The sequence below is a fragment of the Camarhynchus parvulus genome, chromosome 6 (assembly GCF_901933205.1).
Source record: "Camarhynchus parvulus chromosome 6, STF_HiC, whole genome shotgun sequence".
Lineage (NCBI taxonomy): Eukaryota > Metazoa > Chordata > Aves > Passeriformes > Thraupidae > Camarhynchus > Camarhynchus parvulus.
Window position 1 is genome coordinate 27,519,534 of NC_044576.1, and position 24,768 is coordinate 27,544,301.

The following is a 24,768-nucleotide window of genomic DNA, read 5'->3' on the forward strand; positions in this document are numbered from 1 at the left end:
AATGACAATGCTTCTCTGTGTATTTCTACCAGGTAAAAGCTTGGTGACTCTTCAACTAGGGCCCTTAGAAATGACATATTTCCTCCAAAAAAAGGACATTATGTCTATTCTAAACGTAGTTCTGAGTGCAGCAGCACATTTCAAGGCATGCTCAGCTACACAGCCATCGGCCACCTCCCAGAGCCACGCCTTCACAGCTCTGCCAGAGTGCCAACAGGCCTCCAGCCTGGAGGGAACTCCCTGGAGAGAGGCCTGGCTCCTTACCTTTGGCATGGGGGATGAAGTGGTGTCGGAATGGGGAGTTGGGGCGGGAGTCATGGAGCGCGGGGCCGCTGGAGCGCGGGGGTGCCACGCGCCGCGCGCCCAGAGCCAGCAGCTCTGCGGCCACGGGGAGGCAGGGGCAGGACAGAACGGAGACAAAGAAAAGCAATAAGAGACAGGCAGGGAAGGAGGCTTTGAAGGAAGCAGGGAAAAAAAAGGCATTGAACAATTAGGATTCTGGAAAGAAGGAAGGAGAAAAAAAAACAACAGAACGGTTAAAGACGCACCAAAGGGCCCGTAAATGTTAAGACAAAATTACAGGAAGTGTTAGAAGAGAGGCTTAGGCTTGAACTGCATGGCTAATTTAGCATAACATCATTGGCTTAATGAGCTTCTGAGCAATGCCTTGTTACCAGAAAGTAGCCCGCTACCAGCATGCAAACATCACAAACATTGACGCTCAATTAGTTAAGAAAGCAGCTGGTTTGAAAAGTCCCTGACCAAAAAATGTCAGTTAAGAGGCATGCAAGCTGTTTTCTATTGTTTTAAGACATTCCAAAAATGCTGCCAACATCAGCTAGGGCACCAGGGGAGGAAAAGGCTGCAAACTTTTTCAGAACTTGTAGCACTCGATTTTTGAAGAACCTTAACCTGACAACGTCAGTACAGCAGTTCACTTCTCTCTCAAGGGCTAGCTGGGAGCAAAAGAGAGTGATCTGGGGCCACCGGGTTTATGCAGAGAGAAATTATTCTTGCAAAATAATGTGATGAAAAGAAGTGCTATTAGGAGGAAAAAAACACATATGTTTGTGCTATTATTCAATAAATAATTACTGTAGGAAAATTATTAAAGTAGCTTTAACAATTACCCCAAAACAGGGTAGGAAACATCAAATGACAAATTATACAGAATTACTTCTGTGTCATATGAGGATCAGTAACAGGTGAGCCCAAGATGAGATCATCTGAACATAGGTAAGTTTGAACAAATATCTCTCCAGAAAATCCTTCAGGCTGTGGACTTTGGAAGATTTTACATTGGATCACAAGTCTGGCTTGAGCCCATCTGCCCATCACAAGAGTTACATAAGCAGAGATTGCTTCTGGGGAAGGCCTTTGACTGAACACAGACCGTAATACTCAATCACAGTCAAGTCTGGAATAGGGCCTGGATTTGTTCATATCCTTGAGACAACAGATAAAAATGGAAAAATCCCCTCAGACATGGAGAACCAAGGGACAGAGTTTGCAGCTTTTTCACATTTTCAAGTCTCTTTCAGTTTCAGTTGTAACATCATCTTAAAACACAGTCATGTTGTCAGCACTAAGTATCAGACACAATTTGCTTCTGTCCCACCTCCCTTGGGTCCCTTAAATAAGGCATTCACTGACAGACACAATTGGCTGCTTTCAGCCCACCCCCATTAGGAAATGGCTACAGCATTCAAGTTCCACAGTGGTGGCTCTATTACAAATCTTTAATTTTAAAAATGCAGCTCCTATTGCATATGGGCTTTTGGCATCCCAACTGTTCAGCTGTAATCACCAAGGAAGATGAAACCATGCAATTGTATCAATTAATTTAAAAACAGATCACAAAGATTTAATTCATTACCATACACAATAAAATCAGTCTTGAAAAGTCTTCAATGAGTAGCATTTAGCCATACATTTTTATGCATTTTGGGTGTGGATGAATAGTTCATTTTCATATCCTGTTTTTAGATACATAACCAGTAATTTAGAAGGCACTGGGAACCTGAATGACCTGTACATTTTCTATACTGTACATAGGACTTGTACATCACTGCTAAACCAGAAAATAAAGCATGTTTTCAAGTGTTCCCAGGCAATTGCCTACAGCTTTAATTAAAAAGACACCTTCTGAGTCCATGTCTTAAAAAATGACAGGCAATTTGGAACATATGGGTGTTTGGCTTCTGAATATGAGCTTCTATGGCTGCACCAAGCTTTAAAGGGATTTTTTACAAGGCAGTAAACCTGAATTACTAACTTCTGTACAGTCAAGCCATAATTTCTGTTTCCAATATGTGATACTTTTCCCAAATGCCAGAATGAACTTTGCAATTCACTGCTGCAAATTTTTGCATGCTTTCAGACACACACAATTATTTTTAAAAGAACTGATTGGAAACAAAACCAGAAGATGCATATTTATGATGCAAGAAACAGTAAGCCTAGTGCAAAAAGACTGTGTCAATCCAGAACAAAAAAACAGGTAGAAAACGAGACATTAAAATATATATAAAATTTTGCAATCCTAAACTTCCACTTCTAAGAGAAAGAAGTGCTTCACTGCACCACGGAGTGGCATAATAAAGAAACATTATTTTTGCATGGATCTGCAATGCAGTTGGCCTTACCAGGTCTGTGGAAGTGCTGGGGGGAACGTGACATGGTGGGGGTGTAGCTGTGGCGGCTGTACACGGGAGAGTTAATGGAGCCCTGGCTGGTGGACCTGTGAATCATGCGGTCCCGAACGTCCTGGTAGCCCTGCAGGACAGAGGCAGCCACTGGTAAATGGAAATGCACAGAACACATTTTTAGCAGCACTTAAGTTCTGTGGATCTGAAGGCATCAGCAGAAGCGACTGAAATAGCAACATCCCTTAAGCTTTCAACCTACTTCATTAGCACTGCTCTCCAAGGATCTACTCCAACCCATTTTTGTAGTCAGAATTCAGTCGTGGAAGGTTCCAACTCCAACTGTAATTTCTATTAAGCTCTGTAATAATCCTAGATTTGCCCACATTCCCTGACTTCATAAGGGAAGTTGCATCCAGAGCATGTGTGTCCTGCAGTGTCCTGCACAAGACACATCAACTGGCCATCAGCAAGCTAATGGAGCTTGGAGACCAGCAAGAATTCAATAGCTGCAGCACAGAGCTCTTTCTGGCTAAAGTGACCATGTGTCACCAGCTGTATCAGCAGGTATTTATATTCAAATCAGATTTCCCACGCCTCTGAAAACACGACACCTTGTACAGCAAAATTCAGTTTACTTTGTTTCCTGGGGGTACAAAGGTCAATAAAAGAAACAAACAAAAAACCTCAAAACAAATAACACCCTCACCCCCCTACCCCTCCATGAAGCAAACTAAACCAGGACAAAAGGGAAAGGACTGATTAATGCATGAAGATTTACAAGAAATTTTGCAGTCCCTTAATTTTTAACTAGTAGCAGTAAGTACAGCTTTTATACTTTTATGTTGCAAATAAGAAGCAGGATAATGCAATGATAATGATTCTGCAAGGGCATTGATTGTATCCTGACAAATGACTTCCCAACTCTTCTAAATTATTATGATGTTCAAACTCACTCTTCTGGCAAAGCAAAACCAAACCAGACCATAGTTATGTTTTCTTCAAGACAAAACTGCAAATGTTTCAGCAGCAAACATGGGTTGTTATTTGGATGCTTAGAGCAGCATTTTATCTGCTGTAAATCCTGCAGCTCTCGCGACCTGAATCTGCCTGTGCCACGAGGAGCAGGAATGCACCAGAAGTGACACCTGCCGGACAAAGGGCTCTGCTTTAGTGGGAGGAGTTGCAGCTCCACTCCTTGTACAATAAGAGCTTCATGTTTCCTTCTTAGAAATAATTTTTGTTAAGTTTCAACATTGAGAAAACACGCCTGTGTGGCAGAGATGGATCTGACTGATAACAAACCCAACGCCTGCACTGGCTGAGGGAATAATTCCAATCACAGCAGGACACTGCCCCCAAAGGTTCCACCAAACTTACTTCTGCAGAAGGGGTGGGTGATAAAGTCCTTGGAGACTGCAAAGACAAAAAATAAAGTTATGAAAAATCATTGCATATGCTGGGCCAGAAAATGGTAATCCAAACATTGCTGCAGGTACTCTGACATATGACAGTGTAAAGTGGCAATGCAGAAATTATTGAGACCATTCCAGCACTGGAACCTGCTTTTTCCACATAGCTCAGGGACTGGTCCATAAATCACTGACGTTTAATGTTTCTGGCAGAATCTTTTTAAGTGTGATTAATTCAGTCATTAATTCAAGATCATCGTAGCCATCTAATCATTGCGGTAATTAAAACATGGCTGTAAAGATCAAATCAGAAAGAGTTATTAATTTAACAACCATGCCTGTCATGAAGAAATCTTTAAAATGGAAATCAAAAGTAAATAAACTTAACTCAGAGCTTTGCATGGAAAACCAGAATATCTTTCAGGATGAACCATGTTTTCCCTCCAACGCACATACTCTGGCAAAAATGTGCTTCTCCCCAAGGCCTTACATTTCATACCCATGCAAAGGAGCACGTAGTTGTCATTAACATTTCTTTGATGTGACCTCCTTTAAATCTCTGTGTTGCTCCATTACATAAGAAGAACAGACAGGAATTACAAGCATGTGTATTGAAAGAACTGCACAAAGGCCAGTGGGCAGAAATATGCACAATATTATGAGAAGTTTCTGTAACACATAGGAAAACCGAGGCAAGAAATGCCTTTAGAAGAAACATATGATTATGCATATGCTGATGGTACAAACAAGAATAAAGGCTATGTGTAATTACCAGTTATGTGCTCTTCAACCACCAGGCAATGTGAAGCTGGGAGATCAGGATTTAATTATTTCCTTTGTGCACAAAACTTCAATATTATTTGTCATAGTAAACTGGGCAAGAGATTATGCTTTTAAATAAGACCACAATTATAGAATTATATAGCTATTAAGATAATATCTCAGAAGCCAAACAGCTGATTCTGGTCCAACTGCTACACTAATGTACAACAGCAGTAGTGTAAAATGTATGCAGAGCTTCTGGTAATATCCAGCTGGTAGATTTTGGATTGAGAGACCATTCACCCTCATGGAGCTGGTGACACTGGGAATGCTAAGCATCCAAACAAACGAGCAACGTTTTTTATTGGATAGAGAACAACTTTTCAGCAAATTTCCATAAAGGTGTTTAAAACTGCTTTTGCTACTTTCCATCAAAGTTCATCTAACAGCAGCAGCTGTAAAAACTTTGCTCCACCTTCCTCCTTGCTTTGGAACAACTTTCTCCATAAAAACTGAGAGCTAACCTAAAACTTTCAATATGAATGAAAAAAGCACATGTTGTGAGGTGCATTCTCACATTTTTCTCCCAGCAATTCATGTGTTACCCTAAATAAATGAATTTCTATCATCTGCTGGGGTTACCTGGATGCTGAGGTAATGGCTACAGTAAAAAGTAGTCACAGGAATCTAAGACTGGGAAGGCAGCCCAGAGAGTAGCATGCTGAATCCAGGTATTTTTCCTTTCATGTATTTTTACTCTATCACTAGCTGTCATTGCCTTGTGACTTTTTGGGGAATGGAAGCTCACTCTGCAGCCAAGTTTGTGTTTCATCATGCACAGGTGAGCTGTCAGATCTCAAACTCGAATGCTGCCAAGGTATGTTTGCTTTTCCAGGTCTTTCAAAACCTGGTCTATCACAAAACACCACACCATGATCAGTTTGAAACACACTGTGCAGGTGAGTGAGAAAAGCAGCTCCATCCCAGAACAGCAAGCAAGTGGAAATACACTGATGGCTCCAGAAGGGGAAGGGGAAGGGGAAGAGAAAGAGGACTTGTTCTGACCAAACTTATATAAAAAATTTCTACTGCAACAGGCTCAATTCTCTATTCCTTTGTGATCTCAGAGTTTCCTCTAATACCTGAAGCCACACAGGTAATTTTGTTGTCTGGGAAATTTCTGCTAACTTTTACAGGTGTCGTTCTGCATGTCACACTGATCTATTTTAGCTGCCCTTAACTGAACTACCAAGTGGGTTCCCTGTTCCACTTGGAATCATCTATCATGTTACAAAAAATCCTTTTTTCATTTCATGTCTGCTTCTTTAGTGAAAGGTGTTTCAGAGCATTTAGTGCTTTCAACAAACAGAATACTTGAAATAAAGGACATAAAGCGCTACTTCTCAATATATACCCAAAAAAAGCTGGAACTGAGAACAGATGGCCTCTGTGTTCACCAGGCTGCTGCTTGCAAGGCAGAAGCGACAGGTCCCGAAGAACCTGAATACCTGGCAGTTTCTGGAAAGTTTAATTAATTAATTTAATTAAACAAGTAATTTTCGATCTGCTTTGTGTTTCCACGGGCGACGACAGGCGGAGCCAGCCCGCGCTCTCCGCGAGAGGGCGCCGGGACAGCGCGGGATGAGCGGGTGAGGGAGGGCCGGAGGCTGGGAACCTGCCATGCCTGGCCTGGCCCTGCCCTGCCTTCCCCTGTCTGCCCTGCCCTGTCTGCCCTGCCCAGCCCTGCCCCTGCCCTGCTCGGCCTGGCCCAGCCCTGCCCGGCCCTGCCCTGCCCTGCTCGGCCCTGCCCAGCCCTGCCCGGCCCGGCCCTGCCCGGCCCTGCCCTGCCCTGCCCGGCCCGGCCCTGCCGAGAGCAAAACCCCAGCCGGCCCTGCTCACTGCCACACTGTTTTCTCACTTCTGTGCCCAAAATCTATCATTCTATCACTTTCTGGCAGCCTATTCCCTAGAATTATGGTTTGTGTCCATCTCTGTGCATCTTCCCTAGTACACCCAAAAATCTTTCTTTGCTGAGACTGCTGATATTTTTTTTTTCCTTTTTAAATCATGGTGAGGTGTCACAGACATATTTTCTGAAAAATCCTTTGCTAGGATTTTTCTCCTGAGAAGCTGAGAGGCCTCAGAAATGAAATGTAAACAGGAATTATCTGCTGCTGTGGAATGTGGCAGGTGCATCTTTTATTGGTCTCATGTGGATTGTTTTTAATTAATGGCCAAGCACAGGTCCAGCTGTGTCAGGACTATGGTCAGTCACAAGATTTTATTATAATTCCTTTCTAGTTTTCTGATGTCTCCTTTCTCCTTCTTTAGTGTAGTTCTAATATATAATTTTCTTTTAATATAATATATATCATAAAATAATAAATCAGCCTTCTGAAACATGGAATCAAGATTCTCATCTCTTCCCTCGTCCTGGGGACCCGCAAACACCACCACAGTGAGGGGCATTTCTAGTTCTTCATGCATAAACTGAGGGTCCCCTTTTATTTAACAGCACCACGTACACACCCTTTGCAAAGAGAATGCAGATAAATCACTGCATAACTGAACAAGTTGCCTTCTTTGCTTTTTAAAGATCATGGGGACTGATGTACGTCATACCAAGACTGCTGTCACTTGATTACCACAACACAAACACAGGGTAAGGGATCACTCCACCCCAATGGGCTTGTGTTCTCATTAGGGCAAGGGAAGGGATGAGAAACAGATACAAAGAGGTGAGGTAACTTGCCCAAGGTGACAGAAGTCAGCAGCAGCATTGGGTGAAAACCCAAGGTCTTCTGAAAAGAAGGTGAGAGCCCCTTCTGTTTCCAGAAAAAATTTCTGTAGTCACTAGAAATTCACTGAATTTAATGCTGGTGAAAATATGGTGTAAGAAAACACCAAAGGCTTTTGCTTATTCCCAGAACAAGCATAAAAGCAGACAACTTACACCATACTGCTTTATCAGCTTCCAACATACTACTTTGTCAGTAAGAAGCTCCCCTTTAAGGATTAACATGTAGTTCACCTCCTCTGTGAGATTAGTTCCCCTCGTGTGACTAACAAGAGACATGTGTTTGTAGCAGGTTTTGTGGAAAGGGTCAGGCCTATTGGAACTGGTCAGAGGTCACCAATGCATCTCACAGTGGTTTTGAACCAGATGCCAGCTGGATTCACTACCAACATAAATGGGAGGGGAGAAATTCTGTAATGTTCTGACCTGTTAATCTCTTATTTCATTCCTGGGCTGAATTTCCAATTCATGATTTAAAAAATTAGCTCTATAAAACATTTAAGAACAAAGGAGAAAAACTGATGTAGTTCTGACCTGCTGGTGGGCAGAACACTGATAAGAAAACAGATTATTAGTCACACTGAGGTGGTGATCTACAGACCACTGGTGCCTGAATGATTTACTGTAATTCTTTCTTCTTCAATTTATCTTCATACTCAATTCAGTTACAGTCAGGTCATTGAGATTGCAGCAGTAAATCCATTTCCACGTCCATTTAGAATTGCATTCAGGAAGTCTGATTCACAGACAGATGGTGTTACATGACAAAGCCTGCTCCACAGACTGCACTGGAATCATGTAAATAGAAATTGCAGCTATGGAAATTCACCTGAGAAAACTGGGGACCACCAATCTGAAAGACACCTTCACATACAAGTTTAGAACAATAAATGACATAGCTTTTTCTTACTGCTGCGTGATACAAGAACTCTTACTAAATATCAGCAGGTCCAAATGTGAGGCAGGTATTTGTATAACACAATTAACCTGCTTTTCCAGGTGGAAGAGCACTTCATCCTGACACAATTTTATCCAGTTTGTCTGGCAAAGTGCTCTGGTAATACATATTTCTGTGAGATAAGTATCCTGCTACTCCTAGTCCACAGAATACCACGGTATTCCTCCTATCCTCCTGTGAATATTGGTGCTCCACAGCACAACAGCTCACTGGATTTTGCCTCACGTGCCTTGCCATTCCCAAAGATTAGATATCCATGGGAGTTCTGAGGAAGCACACAGGGACAGCCTGCAGAGCTGCCCCTGTGCTGATGTAGGTGTCTAACCCTGCAGCCCTGCACGTGAGGCAGCACCATGAGCGCTCCCCGTACCCCAGATGAGACAGACACAAAGCAGTGTGAGCAGCAGCAGCAGCAGCCACCTCCAGCAGTGCCCATGGGAAGCAAAGCAGGCTCTGGATGCAGTGCACAGCAGAATGAGGTGCTGGTAATGGGTCATTACCTCTCCAAGACTCTGTCTCTCCTGTCTGTCCTCGTAGGCGGAGGTGTAGAATGGCTCATAAGTAATTAGGTCTGGACGTTCAATGTCATAAATGGCCTTGACTTTGGGAATGGCTGCTAAATCCTTGTAATCAAGGATTTCATTGTCTACTTTTGCCTAAAGGTCAAAGACAGAAGATAAATTAACTTACATAAATGCACTGGCAATTTCTGTTTTACACAATTCATAATTTTGTGTATTTGTTGTCACACTGTTGCTATGGAAACCCCTTTTTGGCACCCTACATCTGGAGTGAATACTCCTTGTTCTTCTCCAGCAGGCCTCCTCTGCAGCAGCTCACAGTTTTCTCTTCTCTTAGGGAAGAAAGAACATGGCATATATAGATCTAGTTACAAAAGTTTTTTTATCCCCAGTAGTGAGCTGGAAACTTCAGCTCTGCAAATGACTCATTTTGTGGCCTCAGGCAAGTATTTTCACCTTTCTGCTCTTGTTTTCCCATATGCAAAATGGGTGATAACATCAATTTAGTTTGCAGATTACAAAGATTACAAAAGGATTTCATGCTGAAGACCACAGACAGATACTCAATTTATAACTGTGCACACAAGAGGAAACAGAACTTATTGGAAGGAAATAAAAAGACAAGGAGGACTGTCAGGACTGGGTATCCAAATTACCAGATAAAATAATTACATTGCATTCATCACTCATCCTATGCCCAAGCTTCTGACTAAAGCATCCACTCCTTACCAAATACATGGTGCAACATGGACTATTTTTTTCCACTAAGACTGCAAGTAGATCCTGACTCGTTAAAAAAGCAGAAGTAGGAAATAAATTCCAAGGTCAGCTGCACCCATTACATGGAGACAGAAAGAGGCCTTACATTTAGTTTAGATAACTAATATATTTCTTTATTTACAGAAAGACTTTAAATAAATCATCATACATGTTTATCCACCTTACAGAAATACATTTATGCCTAAAACTGAAAGAAGATATTCAAATTTTTTTTCAACACTTCTAGAAGATACTTTATTCATAGTAGACTGTGTGAGGAAACTCACATTCACTTCTGCTCTTTCTGAATGCTAGCACCTAGTAATTTCAGATTAATATGCATTTCACAAGCTCTTTAACAAGCACTGGTCTTGCTGGTTCTTAAGCAATGCCTTAAACAGTACAAAACCCTTCTTGCTAGAGAAGCAAGGTTTGAAATATTTGGGACATTCACTCTCTACAAACAGTCTCAAATCTGTTTAGCTTTTAATTACCCAATTTTAAAACTACCTTAAACCATTTTAATCCTTAAAGTATTTAGGTATATCAATATATGTTATTTCTGTAGTATTTTACCAGTTTGTTAATAAGGTGCAAATATGTCTGGATACTCTTAACCCAATATAAATTATTACAGATATTTTTGTAGACCTTGATCTAGGCTGCCATGTTGCTCCACAGACAGTGATTTTGAGCAACAATTTATTTTCATAAGCTGCAGTTTATGAAGTTGGTATTACCCACATAATGGCAGTTCTCCAGGACATGCTTTGTCTTTTGATATCTGCAGTGTCAACACTTTTCATATATCAGCTTATTTTTGTGGTTGTTGAAATGCATAGAACTAGAGTTTAACTCAGGACATGAGATTTGTAATTTTGGACATTTTTTCTGCATTATTATAAATGTAACTGCCTAACTTCTGGGGTTCACTCTACATTTTTATCTTTATAATCTCAAGGTTATTGATAAAATCAATGATTTTATCACTGATCTCAAGGTTATTGATAAAATCAGTGATTTAGCATTATGCTTAATAACATTTTTTTCCTAAATTAAAACCACCTTTCCTTTCACAACTGAAAAATCTGATTTCTGACCGGGAAGGTGTTGGATCAGATTGGTTTCTTTCAGTGTAGCTGACCCTGCTCCCCATGTTCCCCAAGTGCAGAGAGCAGACCTCTCAAAAACCGTGTATCAAAGTGCACAGATCTTCTCACAAAATCCTTACAAAGTCAAATGACCCCTCTGCCCTCTGTCCCTCTTCACACCACCAAGTGACATCCAAAGATTTACTGCACCTTTCCAAGAGAAATGTGACCTGGAAAAGGCCTACCCTGGCTCTTGAAACCCTGCAGCTATAAAAGCTATGTGGCAAAAGTTTTAACAATTTAAGCACTAAAATAAAGCATCAGTATAAAAGTGATTTATTTCAGCATGAGTAGTTCATGTGCAAGTAAAGGCTCAGCAGCTTATTCATCAGCAGGAATACTTACATAGATAGTGTGGCCTGGAGAGCCAGGTATACTGGAACCTGGTCTGGAATAAATGCTTTCTGATGATGTTCTTGTAGGCTGAAAAACAAAAGGGAACTTTTGAGAGCAATCTGAAGCCATTAATGTTGGCAACTTTAAGTGAAGAAATCTGCATATATCTTGAATTTCAGAAAAATGTCAACACAAATGCAAGCATTCTGGCAAATTCCACAATCTTGTGAGGCAAGTGGGGTTTGGGTTTTTTTTTTTATTTTTCGGCAGGGGAAGGAGTGGTGTGAGAGGGGAAGAGGTTTTCTAAATCATACAGTGTAAAAGACTAGACTGACAACAATAATGAACAAAATCAAACAACACCTGCAGAGACACTGTAGGAGCCATACAAAGAACTATCCAGGACAGTCCTGCTGGTCATTTTAGCAACTGGTTAGTTCAAAAACCACTGTAGGGATCAGCAGTCCAGCAGACAAAACTGTTGTGAGGAGCACAGCACACATGTAATCTCTTTCCAGCTGTTCAATCCCTGGACTTCCATTAGGAATGACATCAGCAGAACTGAATTCAGCCTTCCTAAGCAAAAGGACCTGAAATCCTTTGCTTGGAGCTGTTCCCTACATCTGCAGCACAACCCAGATGCAGCAGGGAAGTCAAATGTTGGTTACAGTGTCATGATTCCCCATACTGCAAAAGTCATGTTTAATGACAATGTCCTGAAAACTGAAACTCATGGGAACACTCTCATCCCTACAGAGCCAGTGCTGCTATATTTAGTAGATTTTCCAACACTTTTTCAGGACTAAACTGCCCTGGGGGAAGTTCTGTGAGAGGAGAGAAAACAACTGATGACCTGTGGGGATCCTGAAAACCTGATGCATTTGCAAAGTATTCTATTTGATCAAAAGTCACCCTGGTTACTGTGATGATTACTCCTAACCTTGGCACACGGCACCTACAGAAAGGTAGTCAAGTCAACAACATCCCAACTGAAACTGAGAAACCATCAACAATTTTTGCTCCCTAATTGACTGCAAAGAAACAAATCCCATCGCAAAACTTTGTGTCAGCACAAGACTCTGATGACACCAGTGCAGTGGGATACCTTAAAGTCACTTAAAATTAAATCCTGGAAAACAGTCGTTATCTCATCAGCCTGGGAAACCAGTCCTTATCAGCTTGTGACATTAGGCCCTCTGGACTAAGGGAACTTCAGGCACACCTGAGAAGAAAAAAGGCTTGACAGCCTGGCTCATTGTTTCTTAGGAAATATTGGATGAACACAAAAAGGCTACTGGACCTATCTTACCTCTCAGCATACATTTCCTGAAGGAACGTTCAACTGACCCCAGAGACTTTCTACTTTTAATTTCAAAGCCAGAGAAGCTATTGGAACCATCTGTATATAAAGTGCTGAAGACTACTCATGGATTATACAGCAGGCTTTCTCTGACTTCACTTCTGAAAATTAAGTCACCACATTCTGGGAGGGTTAGAGAAACAAAAGGCTTTGAATATGTTCCACCAAAAACCCTAAGATTCAGATCAAAGAGAGAGCAGATGTAGCTGTGGACTGACAAAGTCACAAGTCCTCTCCAGAGCATGTTTGAGAACACATTCTCAGCTGGAACTTTACACGTTTCTTTTCTTTTCTCTCTGAGGCTGAAATTCCTACATCTCAGAAGGGAACAGAATTTTCTCATCTGCCCTTAGGCTCCTCCCAAACCAATAAACCCAACAACAAGCACTTGTTGCATGGAAATGTTACAAGAATTGAGCTGGAAAATCTGGCTGCTGTTGAGAAACACTTTATTCCCCCCTCCATTCTTCCATTTCACTCTGTTTGAGTGGAACACATGTAACATGTTGCTGCAGTTACTATGGAAAACAATTGTTTTCATTACAACATAGGGAACAGTATTAAGTACTTGAGGTACTTTTAGGGGTGTCTCTGTTACCTTTGGCTTTTGGCAGACATACTTTGAGAGTTTTGTCTGCTCAATTTTCCCTGTTGTAGGAAAACAAATGTTAGAGGCAGTTATGGCTTATTCCCATTTGGCAGGCCTTTTGGATCTTTTATAATTGCCTCAAAAACAAGAAATTCTCAGTCCTCACTCCAGCTCCTTAGTTCCATCTCTTAGTGTCACTGCTAAAAACCTTTTTGTTTAAGGAAAATTCACTTGCATTTATCACTTCAGTGAATTTACTAAAATAAAGTTAGACACCTTAAGTAGATTTAGCCATATCCTGGTAATAATTTCTAAGGTGCTCTTAACGCTGGAGTACAAGAGGAATTGTCAGATGGACTGGCAAGTTGTAGCACCTGTTCTTCATTTCCTCACTGTGTTTCTGTTCCAAGTTCCTCTTCACCATCCCTTTAACAAGGCCACGAGCCAGGAATGACACCCTTTAAAATTAAACCAGTTTTCTATTTTCTGTGTACATCAACTTTACCTTCTGCCTATTGCAAAGCTCCCCACTGCCTGGTCAGGACACCCTGCTGCCAACCACAGCCTGAGCACACTCAGCTCCTGTCCTGAGGAGCTGAATCCAACCAAACTCTGAGCTCCTCCAGCAGCTCCCAGTCCTGTTCCTTGCTTATTTCTAAACATACCCTTGAAGACAGTGCATGAAAAAGGACTCGTACATCTACTCACACCATTCCTGCCTCACTCTGCCCTATTTCTTATTTTGAGCTACATAGGCTGTTTCCATCACAGATGGCTCTTTCCTACCCTGCTTCTTCCCATATGGTCTGGAATCCTTCACAGCTTTGCACTTTCCCCTAAAGACAATTGCATTGCACTTAAAAACAATTATGCTGCTTGCTTTAACAAACACACACCAAAGACTCCTTGATATAAGCTGTTCCTTTGGCATACTTTTAGTTGCTATGGTTGGCTCCTCTCCTAAGAGGGCCATAAAAGCTCCTGTTTGAAAATGTGACCTGGTGTTGCTTTTATTAGACTGAATGTTACACTTTGATCCCTGACCCTGTGTAACACCATTGTGACTCTGTGTCTTACACAGGTGGCAAGAGACACTCTGGAGGTCAAGTTCTCTATTGATGTAACTGCGCTGGGCTGTAAATTCCATCCTGGAGGGGAGCTGATCAGAGCTCAGCTAAAACAGGAATAGGGCTGGCCCTGATGTAACCTTTAACAATGGAGATCTGGAGATAACACGAGTGCCTCTCTTTCACATGTTATTCAAAGAAAAAGGTGAAGAAAAAGGACACAATCTTTAATATGGATGCAATAATTTAGAGGTATTTACTTCCATCACAATAGCACTGTGATACTTGTTCTACACTCCCAGCAACAAAACAAGTTAAGCTGCCTTACTTCTTCTACAAGAGATATGAAACATTTTTTATATGATTGTTCTTTTCCTTGAAGGATTCAAATACAGCCTTTTATAAAGCCACCTGTGTGCAGAGAAATTTAAGGGAAATTTCTATGAAGAGCTAATCTTCTTTTTCTTTTCTGGTGGTACATGGCTTCTCCACATTTTCTGAGAGTAGAAGAGTCATCTTTTTTTCCTTTCCTCTTCCACACAAATGGATGTAACAGTAGTAAATATATCAATATAGGATGTCTGTACCAAATACAGAAAGTCTATGAAGTATATGAAAAAAAAAATTTAAAAATTAAGTCAAGAAAAATTCATGCATGTCATTAAAGGAGCCAAAAGAAAGATCACAAAGCATCTAAAGTATTTGCAAGATTTCTCAGTATTTCCCACTTTATCACAGATTTCTTATTTTTACGTCTTTGTTCTTCATTCCATGCATTTACCTTCAACACAAAAGTTCTTTACTAGTTTCATTTGCAGATTGATAGAGAGAATACCAACTGCCATGCTCATCCTCTAAGGTTCATCGTGAATTGAGTGCTCAATTATTAGATCACCCATGCAGATGCCCCGGCCTGATTAACTTCATATTTCAGTATTAGACTACAAGGCTTAAGATGTTCATCTGCATTTACCCCTGTTTGTTATGTCATCATGCACAGTACATCATCTAAATAAATAACTTCTTAAAAAAAAAAAAGTCCCCACTAGAGCCATTCACATCATCCAGGTGCTGCTACAATGTGGTGGCTCTGGCATTCTCAAGTACAGATGTTCAGCATCATGCTCTGTAAAAACTTACAGGTGCAGGCAACCAGATCAAAACTGATCCCAAGAACATCTGGCCAAATGGATGCACTATGCTTTTACAAAGGCATCGTCACCATTTACAGTACCTGCCTTAATTTTTTGATAGAGTTCATTATGCAAGGCGGTGATAATAGCTGCAGAAGAATGAATATGTTTTCACTTAATAACATGTAACATTAGAGCTTAAGCAAATTCTCTAAACCTCAGAAGCTACTTTAAGTGAAGCATATTTTAAATAAATAGAAGATTAGGATGGAATTTCTTGTCATGAGCAGACTTAGGAACAGGAAGGGATTTGACTTTCTCAGTACAATACTTTTTACACTACATGCTCTATCGATTGCAAGGTTTTACAGTTGATTAGGATTTGGAATCCGGGCTCATAAAATACGGATTTCCTATGGATTTCTGTAATTTTCAATGGCTGTGCAAGACCAACAAAGTCCCTCAATGTCAGCATTCTTTGTGCCTCTCTGCTGGTTTAACTGCACCCTTCTCCTTACAATAGTGTTTGCTTCAAATGCATGCATTCCTTATTTCTCTATTCTAAATATGCATCAAGACAAAACTAGTGAACAGGTTTAGTTCAAACTCACACAGACACAGATATTAACAGGTTATGGCTAATTTTTCTTTCCCTTCTGGACATAAAGGCCGGAAGGGAGAATGAATTTTCAGCACGTAATCACTGAAGGTATGTTGGTACCAAACAAACTTCTACAATACTACTCATGCAAACTCAGCCTTCATCAAGAGTAAGTTAACTGGGAAGAACAAGAAAATAAAGTGGGAAGTCCAGAACATACTGAATTCAACACAAGCTTTCAGAGAATTCAGTGGATTTCACCCTACCATTTTCTAACTACAATTTTCATGTAGATTCAAGCCTTTGGCCCACTTTTATAACAACAGCAGTGACAGTACCTTTGTGTCTACTCTGTAGAAGAAGACTTGAAGCCAAAATCTGCCTTGAGCTACACTTTGTAGAATCACCATGTAAATCTAAACAGAATTTAATAGTGACCAAATTTACACAAGAGGATATTCATCTGACCCTAAGTTATTTGTATCCTACACAGTCTACAAAGCAAGAAGAAAAATACACCTGTATTTTAACATGGGCTGCTCCTATTTTGCCTTGCATGTTTTTCTAATACATTGAATAAGATTTGGGTTTTTAATCCCGAGGCTCCTGGATTTCAACACTGGAAACTCAGATTTATGTGCGCTAAGCCAAAAGCGAAAAGTCACTACACTGGCCTAAAAGATGAGTGAAATGGTCCCACAGTTTGCTGTTCTCAGACTCCAAGATTTTATTCCATAAAGCCTAGGACTGAAGAGACACTGCTGTCCTTAGGAGCACTGATAACACATCTTTATGCTGCATTTTCTTCATAGACAGATCTGTAGCCAACAGAGAGAGAGGTGTTCAATAGTAGTTAGGTAACTAAACCACTGTGCAGGACAAAGGGGAGAGGGCTTGCATTAACCCCCACTGAATCCCAGAACTGAATTCCACTGTCCAACTACATCTACTCTGCCATGAGAGATGTGAGGGGTGCACAAACCAACACCAAGGAAATCCAGGGGCATGGACTCTGCTGCCAGCCTGCACCAGGTCTGCACCAGTGTGCTCTGACTCCATCAGCAGCTGAAAACTACCTCAGGTGCACCTGCACCAGCACAGCCACACACCCCACAGCAGACCCAACCAACAAATAAACACTGCCCTGAGGGAGAAGAAATGGAATTGGGTGGTGTTTGTAGGTGCAAAGCGAACTCAGTAAAATCTGAAAGTAGACAGCTACTCTAGAGTCAGGAGGACAGAGAGGGCCTTGCAACTCAGATGTGACAACTCAGAGACAAATGCTCTCAGGCAGCACACAGAATATATCCAAACCTGGGGTTTTGTAAGCATTTTCTCAACTGAAGTATTCATGGGTAGTTGGTTAATATATATATAAAAAAGGAAGCAACCTAACTGATGGCTTTTTTTCCCCTAAAAACATAAGTCATTGTTCATGGAAAACTATTTATTTTTAACCATCGCTTGAAAGTCAGATATTTTTCACCATTTTCATTTGCTTCATATTTACACTCTAATTTTTTGTTTCAGAAGGAAAACTTTCTGAAATACTGGAAGACCAATACTACAGACCCCAAAAGCTCATCTGAATCTAAAATAAAAAAGTTAATTGTAAGCATTTCATTAAACAAAATAAAAAAAATGTGAGAATTAACAAGCAACACTGAAACAAGTGATGCAAAATACAGCGTCAGTGCCCATGGTGGCAAGTGATAGCAGGAAAGCTGTGTGGCAGGAGTAGTAGCAAGCGCAGCAAATGACAGTAATGAGTAATCTTCTCAGTAAAGAAGATCATTATCAACACTATGAAAACACAACAGCAAACCTCTGCAGAGCGTGGCCTGCGCAGAACCAGACTCTTTGGATAAAAGAACTCAGATGAGGAATGCTGTCATGGAACACAAAAGGGAAAAATGAGTGAAAAGGAAAGCAGTTTCCCCAGTTCAGTGGTTAAGGTCTTTTTTTCAATCAAGGTTTTTATCATCTCCTTGTGTTATAGTTTCTGTTACTTACTGACCGCTGCAGAATCGTAACAGCCAGACAGTTGTAAATAAACACCAAACTATATATTTTTGTAACATGCATATGGTTGCTTTGTTTTCTGCTTGTTTTGTCTTTGCAAACTTCCACAAATATCCATGGGGAAAAGATCTAAAGCAACCATTGCTTTTATGAACTCCCTCTCAGATCCTGACCAGCTCAAATGCTGATTAGTTAGTATCACAATTCAGTTACTGAGAGAAAACAGAACTTGCTGAAAACTTCTGAAGTTACTTTAGTGATAAAAGGGTTTTTGTTTTGGTTTGTTCAATAGGGAAAGGAAACCCAGCAAGCAAATAGGCAATGGCACTGGCTTTTTGCAGAACCACCAGAAAATCTAGGCCTGACCCTGAATAAAAAACTGAAATTCAATCAAAGTACATATCCCAATTTAGTGCTGACATGCTCAAATAGAAAATAGTTCTCCCAGTTTTGTTTGTTTCTTTACCTACCTGTTTGCTACTGTCTTCATTTGGGCCAACAGGATGAAGCACGTGTCAAGTCATCAAAGTGAACTCCAGCTGATATTCGAGTAAGGTTCTGACTTTGCACCAGAGCAGACAATCTATGATGTACCATAGAAGCTAAAAACAGTGCATCTCAGCCTGCTTCAGTATGGTGCATTTATCAATGCCTTTTAAGGACCTATTAAACCTCTGCATAGGAGGTCTCCTCCAGGAGCATGGTGCTGCAGGGCAGCTCTGCTGTCACACTGCTCAGATGCTCCCTCAATCTGCCTTCTTCAGCTCCACATCCTCTTCCTCACTTAGGCAATACCTTGCAGGTGAGTGATTCCATTTACTTCCCTCACTTCAATTAAAATTAGCTGAGGGGGGAGAACACTGACAAAAAGGGAAATACTTGAAGAGGACTACAGCCATTTCCATGGGAAATGGAAACAAGCAAACTGATTTATGAGGTCAGCTGGAGAAGGCTAATAAGGGCCACAGTGTAGTCAGGAGTGCTTTGATAAAACTCCTGGGTCCAAGTGAAAGGGAGGTATTGTACTGCAACCAAGTGCTACAAGGCAAAAGCATTCTGACACTTAAGCATGGCCAAAATACTGTCTTACATTCAAACTGTTAAATGAGGAAGAAAATCCACTCTGGCATAATTTTCCATTCTCTTACAAAAAGTCAGGACAGAGCAATGTGTGAGTGCTGGATGGTACCTGCACTGAGGTTTGGCCATTCTAGACCACATGCCCATCTAGGGCCAGTTTTGTTTTTGCCCACACTAACTCTGCTCAACAGCAATTTACCTGCACATTACCTATGTCCATAACAACATCTCTGTGGGGATGCTTTACAGACCAGTGTACTGGAAGAAATGCTAAAGGATGTGGCTTCCTGTGAATGAGACCCACACAGAATACAACCCACAGGATGTCACAGATATCTTCATACCAGTACCTCTTAGTTTCCTTATCTGAAAGACAATTTATTCATATACAGTCTCTAATATTCATATCCTGGAAAATGAGCAAAATTCAAGGGACCAACTGAGACATCAAAAAGAGAAAATTGTCCAGAGGATGAATCAGTGAAAAAGGGCTCAGAATTGCCTGGTTCATGCAAAAAGCCAGGCTCTAGCATTTATCAGTGCAGCATTATTGTCACTGAGGATTTGACCCAGAAAGTTTGTCTGCATATGCTGATGTAACTCCAAGGATTACTGTGGCTCTTTTTGGCATTCAAATCAGGACCACTTTAGGTTGAGGCTTACTTGGATGGCAAAGAAAGAAGAGTTCATCTTGTCTAAATGCTGCAAATAACCACACAGAACAGGGGAGAACTATAGAGCAATTACACAGATGTGCAAAACCACTAAAATATATGATAGCATTTGCCCTGTTCATATCTTCTCCTTAGGAGTCTCTCTCACAACAACTGAGATATGAAATGAAGTGTCTTAGATACTTGGCCACGTCTGTATGTCAGTAAATGACACTATCTTTAAGGCAGTGCACTGAGACAGGTATGTGAAGGTGGTAAGCCTAAAAATCAGAGCAATACCTCTGAAGTGCCTCCACTGTATATTCTGCCAGAGTTGTGACAGCTATGCGAAAAAAACATGGAAAAAGTCACTCTTTTAAAAACAACATTCAATTACTGTGTGTGCAAAAGGCATGGTGTGTCAGTGAGCCGTGAATTCAGCTTACCCGGAGCTTCTCCTCAGACTTAGTGGATTGCTTACAGTCGGGATGCCAGACAGTGGAACCTGAGGGAGGAGAAACACAGCTTTATTCAGGGCAAAGCAGGTGACTTCTGCTCATTGCAAGCCAGTTATTAAAGAGAATCTCTTCATTGCATCAGCTGCTGAATCTGTATGAACTATGAGAGTAATTCACATTAAAGTCTAGCTCATGGGAAATACAAGGGAAACAAAAAAAAAAATATTCAAATCCTTGGTGTACCTACAGCAGCTTTGTCCTGAGGCTGTCAAAGCACTTTGCACACATTCTTAATTAAAACTCAAGCAGCCCCAAGCAGCACCAGAGTCAGCAAGCACCAGCTGGAGGAACTGAAAGAGAGAGGATTCCTCTGGCAGGTTGGAGGGTAAGAGCAAAGGAACTGGGCCACGGTTACCTGACCTGTTCTCCCCTTATGTACTGCCCTGCACTTAAAAATGGAATTACTGATTTTAAGTCCATTGAGAAATAGGTGTCATACTCAGTTACTGCAAAGTTCTACTCAGATCACATCTTCCCTCATGCAAAATGCAAAAGGAAAAGCAAAATTTAAAAATTCACAGTGAGAGAACCAGGGCTGTGTGTGACCCAGTGGCAGTGGGTGAGAGGCCAGGATGACAGGTGGTGCACAGCTGCACACGAGAGCCTCTCCCTGGATCCCAGCACACCATACCTGCCACTGGCACACACACACAGCACTTCTACCCTGGGCTCTGCTGCGTGGCACTGGTGCTTCCACACAGCATACTCCAGCTATATATCCTACTAAAAAAGTCAAGTCCTCTGCTGTTTGTTTCCCAAAAGATGAGATTCGTTTTTATGCTCTGAAGTAGGAATATCCTGCTGTCCTCAAGGACTGAGTGATGTCAGGGGCAAGAAGCATTTCCATCCCATTTCAGCTGTCCTCTGAAACAGAGTGTAAGCTGTGGTCACTGCTGGAAAGCTGCTGAAGGCATTGGCCAAGATGAAACTGAGCAGAGACAAACACTGATTTTTAACACTGACTGCAACCAAATTCATCCTTCATTCCAGTCACCACAAAGCTAACCCAGAGCCCTGACTGTCTGCAGGGGGGAACATCACCTCTACACTCTGCCCACAGAGAAACCAAACAGAGCCAAGCCCAGGTCTCCTGCTGGTGACTATTAGCTCAAAAGCAGCCAGAGGAAACCCCACCCTCAGAGAACAGGAGAAGGATGGGTCAGGGCCTCTGGAAACTTTCTTCTAACAAGCCCTTACATGGCTTGGTGCAGAAGTGAAGAGCAGCAGGGATCATTTCACTGCCCAGCAGTGCACAGCACCGTCATCACCAGGGGACAGGAGAGAATGCTGTGACTCTGGAGCAAGGTCTGAGGTGTCTGGCTGTGAGTCTAAGCTGAGGAAGAAGAAACTGTGCCTTTGGCAGAGGGAAACCATCCAACACCAGGGAGAAGTGCACTGAGAGCCTTCTCTGTAAACAAACAGCAGCCTCAGAGCCAGGACCCTGCAGAGCCTGCAGGATCAGAGGGAGCTGTGCCCTGTCCAGGCAGAAGGAGGAGAGTTCAGGTTATAAGTTCATTGTTAAAATCAGGGACCTGAGTAAGATTCCTCTGAATATGACACCTCTTGCTCAAGGATGAACTAAGAAGATTTTAGTTCAAGTCTCAAATCCAGCTGTGAGCTTCCTTCCTGTGTGGCCCTGAGAAAAATGATCCCTATTCCTCTGTACCTCACTGTCAGATTAATGGCAGGAGTTGATCTTAGGAGTCTTCCCAACCTTAACAATTCTGAGATTCTTTTCTGCTAAGCTTTCCCTACCATCAATGAGAAAGCTGTCACTTCATTTTGGGCAGGGTTTATCACAAACTGGCACGGTTTAGGGGCACCCAGTGAGAATGCTCAAAGTGAACACGAAATACAGGAACCTGGATGTCATTTTCATGGTGTAACCTAGCTAAGGGTTGTGGAGTTTCTTTCACAAATGATAAGAGATTTGAAACATGTGAAAACTAAAAATCCAAATCAGACAGAGCAAGCTTAAGAAGTTAAATGTACATAGTTTTTGTGATCTTAAACTCTGGGCCATCTACATTTTGTAGATACTATTTAACCAAACTGTTTTGAAATGCTTGCAAGGGAGCAAATTCCCAAGCTGCAGCACTCCTCTCTTTTACTGCTGGAGACAGCAAATTGTGATTATTTCCATTCTTAACATATGTTTGTTTGCTTACCTGGCAAACACCAACTAGCACGCTCATTTATTCAGCTTTGAACTTTGCACATACCACTATTTTAACACCAGCATCCCTCTAAATACTGGGCAATCCTAGCTCAGCAACAGCCTTGTGGGGCAGCCCATAAAATCATGTATTACCAGGAAGTCAGTGGGAAAGAGACAGTTTCTGGTGCTGCTTCTTTTTCATTTTCATGTGTTGGAGCGGTGCCAAGCCAGAGTGTTTCTGCCAGCATTATTCCAACCATCCTTAACATAGAAAGCCCCAAGACAGAGAGCTTGTTTGTCCATGTTTTCCTTTTGCAGTTTCCCAACATTTCTAATACAAGTTCCTACCACAATCCTGCCAGGCTTCTCTATTATACAAAGCAATACCAAGACAGTGCTTTCCTATTCTAGGGAGAGGACAATTAGAAGTGAGATGGAAGCCACCTATTTTTGTGTATTTTATCAACAACGTGATTTTTGTTCTAGCTTTATTGTTGTGGTGTTGTATTTCTGTTTCAGAGAAATGCTTGGAATGCTGTTATTCTGCACCCTGGGGGCAGTGATTTGGATGGAGTCAGGATATGCATTTCAGCTGAGAGCTTTGCTCAGGAAAGGCTTTTAGGTCCTCACACTTCCAAGCAGGCTGAATTCAGCAAGGAAAGCTCTGGCAGCACAGTCTGCAGCACACTCAGCAGTTACAGTATTCAGCCAGAAAACACCCTGTGAACAACAAAGCAATGCAATTGGAGGTGCTCCTCCCCTGAGCAGCAGGAACATTGATTCATAACCACAGAAAGAGAGGTACACTGAGAAGAGAACAGCAGATAAAGCTGCTGCCAGCTTTCTCTCCTCTCCCCTTTCCTATCACCTGAACTTGTCCAGGACAAACTCCAGCCTAGTTTAAGTAAAAGTGATACCTTCTGTTTTATTTTGATCTGCAGAAATTTGCTCCAAAGCCTGCTCAATTAACCCGAAGTCCCACTCTCTGCTAGACTGGTGCAAATGGCACTAGCTGGAGGTGGTTGTTATTAATTAATGACAGCAAAAGATGATCTGATGCTCATTTTGAACTCTGCCTGTACTTTACCACACCATCATGTGAGGAAACTAAGATTTGCCAGATGCTGCAAGTGCTGCTTTCAAGTTAGTTTTTCCAATTTGCCATCAGAAAGCAGCCCCTCCCACCCAGCCCTCTTCCAGCCTCTCCTTGCTGCTGCCAAGCAGAGCAGCTTCACCATTTCACATCCTGTTCTGGGCACAGCTGGAATGAGATGACTGAGGTATGAGGTCAGGGAGAGATGAGAGAGAGGGACTGCAAGGAAGGACAAACTACAAAATAAAACAAGTTAGCTTCAAAGGAATGCCTCAACAATATTATCCTATTTTGGAACTCCTCCAGTAAGAACCTCTCCTCAGGATTTCAAGAAATGGCTGTGACAACACTTTCATATTCCTTTCACTATTCTTCTACATTCCTTTTAAGTACATCAAGTTTTCTAACCTAAGTGCAATATATAAAATCCCAACAAGCCTTTTTCACTTTCATTTCCGGCTTACATAAATGGGTATTATACATCCTTCTACCAACAGTGATACTACAGCAAGCAATAAAAATAACTTAATAGTGAGTATGCCACCCTCTCAGAGAGTGGGATTCATATCAAGAATACTTTTCAATCAGAGAAAAGAGCATATTCTTTTTTGGGAAAAAATAATGAAAAAACCAAGCTTGGGAATAACTGGGAGTGCGAGACTCTTAACAAGAAAGGGGAGATGAAAATAAACAGACAAGAAAGAGGTGGCTGTAGGAAGATATAAAATATAAAGTACATGGGAATAAAAAGGGCAATGTGACCAGATAAAAGGGAAGTAGGCAAGGGAAGAAAATATAATTAAGAACTGGAGGGGAGACTCTGTCCATGTGCATGAGGAATGAAGGTTCAAAGCAAATTCACTGCAGCTTCTGGAAGATTTTCCCTTTTTCCCTTGCCTTTTACAGTTTGGAGTGTGGTTCAGAATATCACAGAAACTGATCAGCAGAAATCAGGGGAAATCACTTTGTCTGGTATCTCATACACCATTCTGGGGCTAAACTATCCATGAGATGTCAAATTCAGAGACAGCCTAATAAATTTCATCTTTTAGCATGCATAGGCTGCCTCAGCAAGGGTGCAGAGTCCCTGCAAAGCCACAGTTATGGCCACCTAATAGAGCAGAAGGGTATCAAGTGAAAAATATGACAACAC

At 41.5% G+C, this 24,768-nt stretch overlaps 1 protein-coding gene across 11 annotated transcripts in view; it reads right to left on the reverse strand.

Moving 5' to 3' along the window:
- ABLIM1 (actin binding LIM protein 1) overlaps positions 1–24,768 on the reverse strand; it is a 189,426-nt gene that overhangs the window by 26,631 nt on the left and 138,027 nt on the right. For all 11 annotated transcript variants that reach the window (XM_030950798.1, XM_030950800.1, XM_030950807.1 and 8 more), the window contains 5 exons: positions 20,293–20,351; positions 11,351–11,428; positions 9,075–9,230; positions 4,026–4,061; positions 2,646–2,775 (listed from right to left, as the gene is read on the reverse strand). In XM_030950798.1, coding sequence (XP_030806658.1) covers positions 2,646–2,775; positions 4,026–4,061; positions 9,075–9,230; positions 11,351–11,428; positions 20,293–20,351 — 459 coding nt within the window. The remainder of the gene's footprint in view (positions 1–2,645; positions 2,776–4,025; positions 4,062–9,074; positions 9,231–11,350; positions 11,429–20,292; positions 20,352–24,768) is intronic.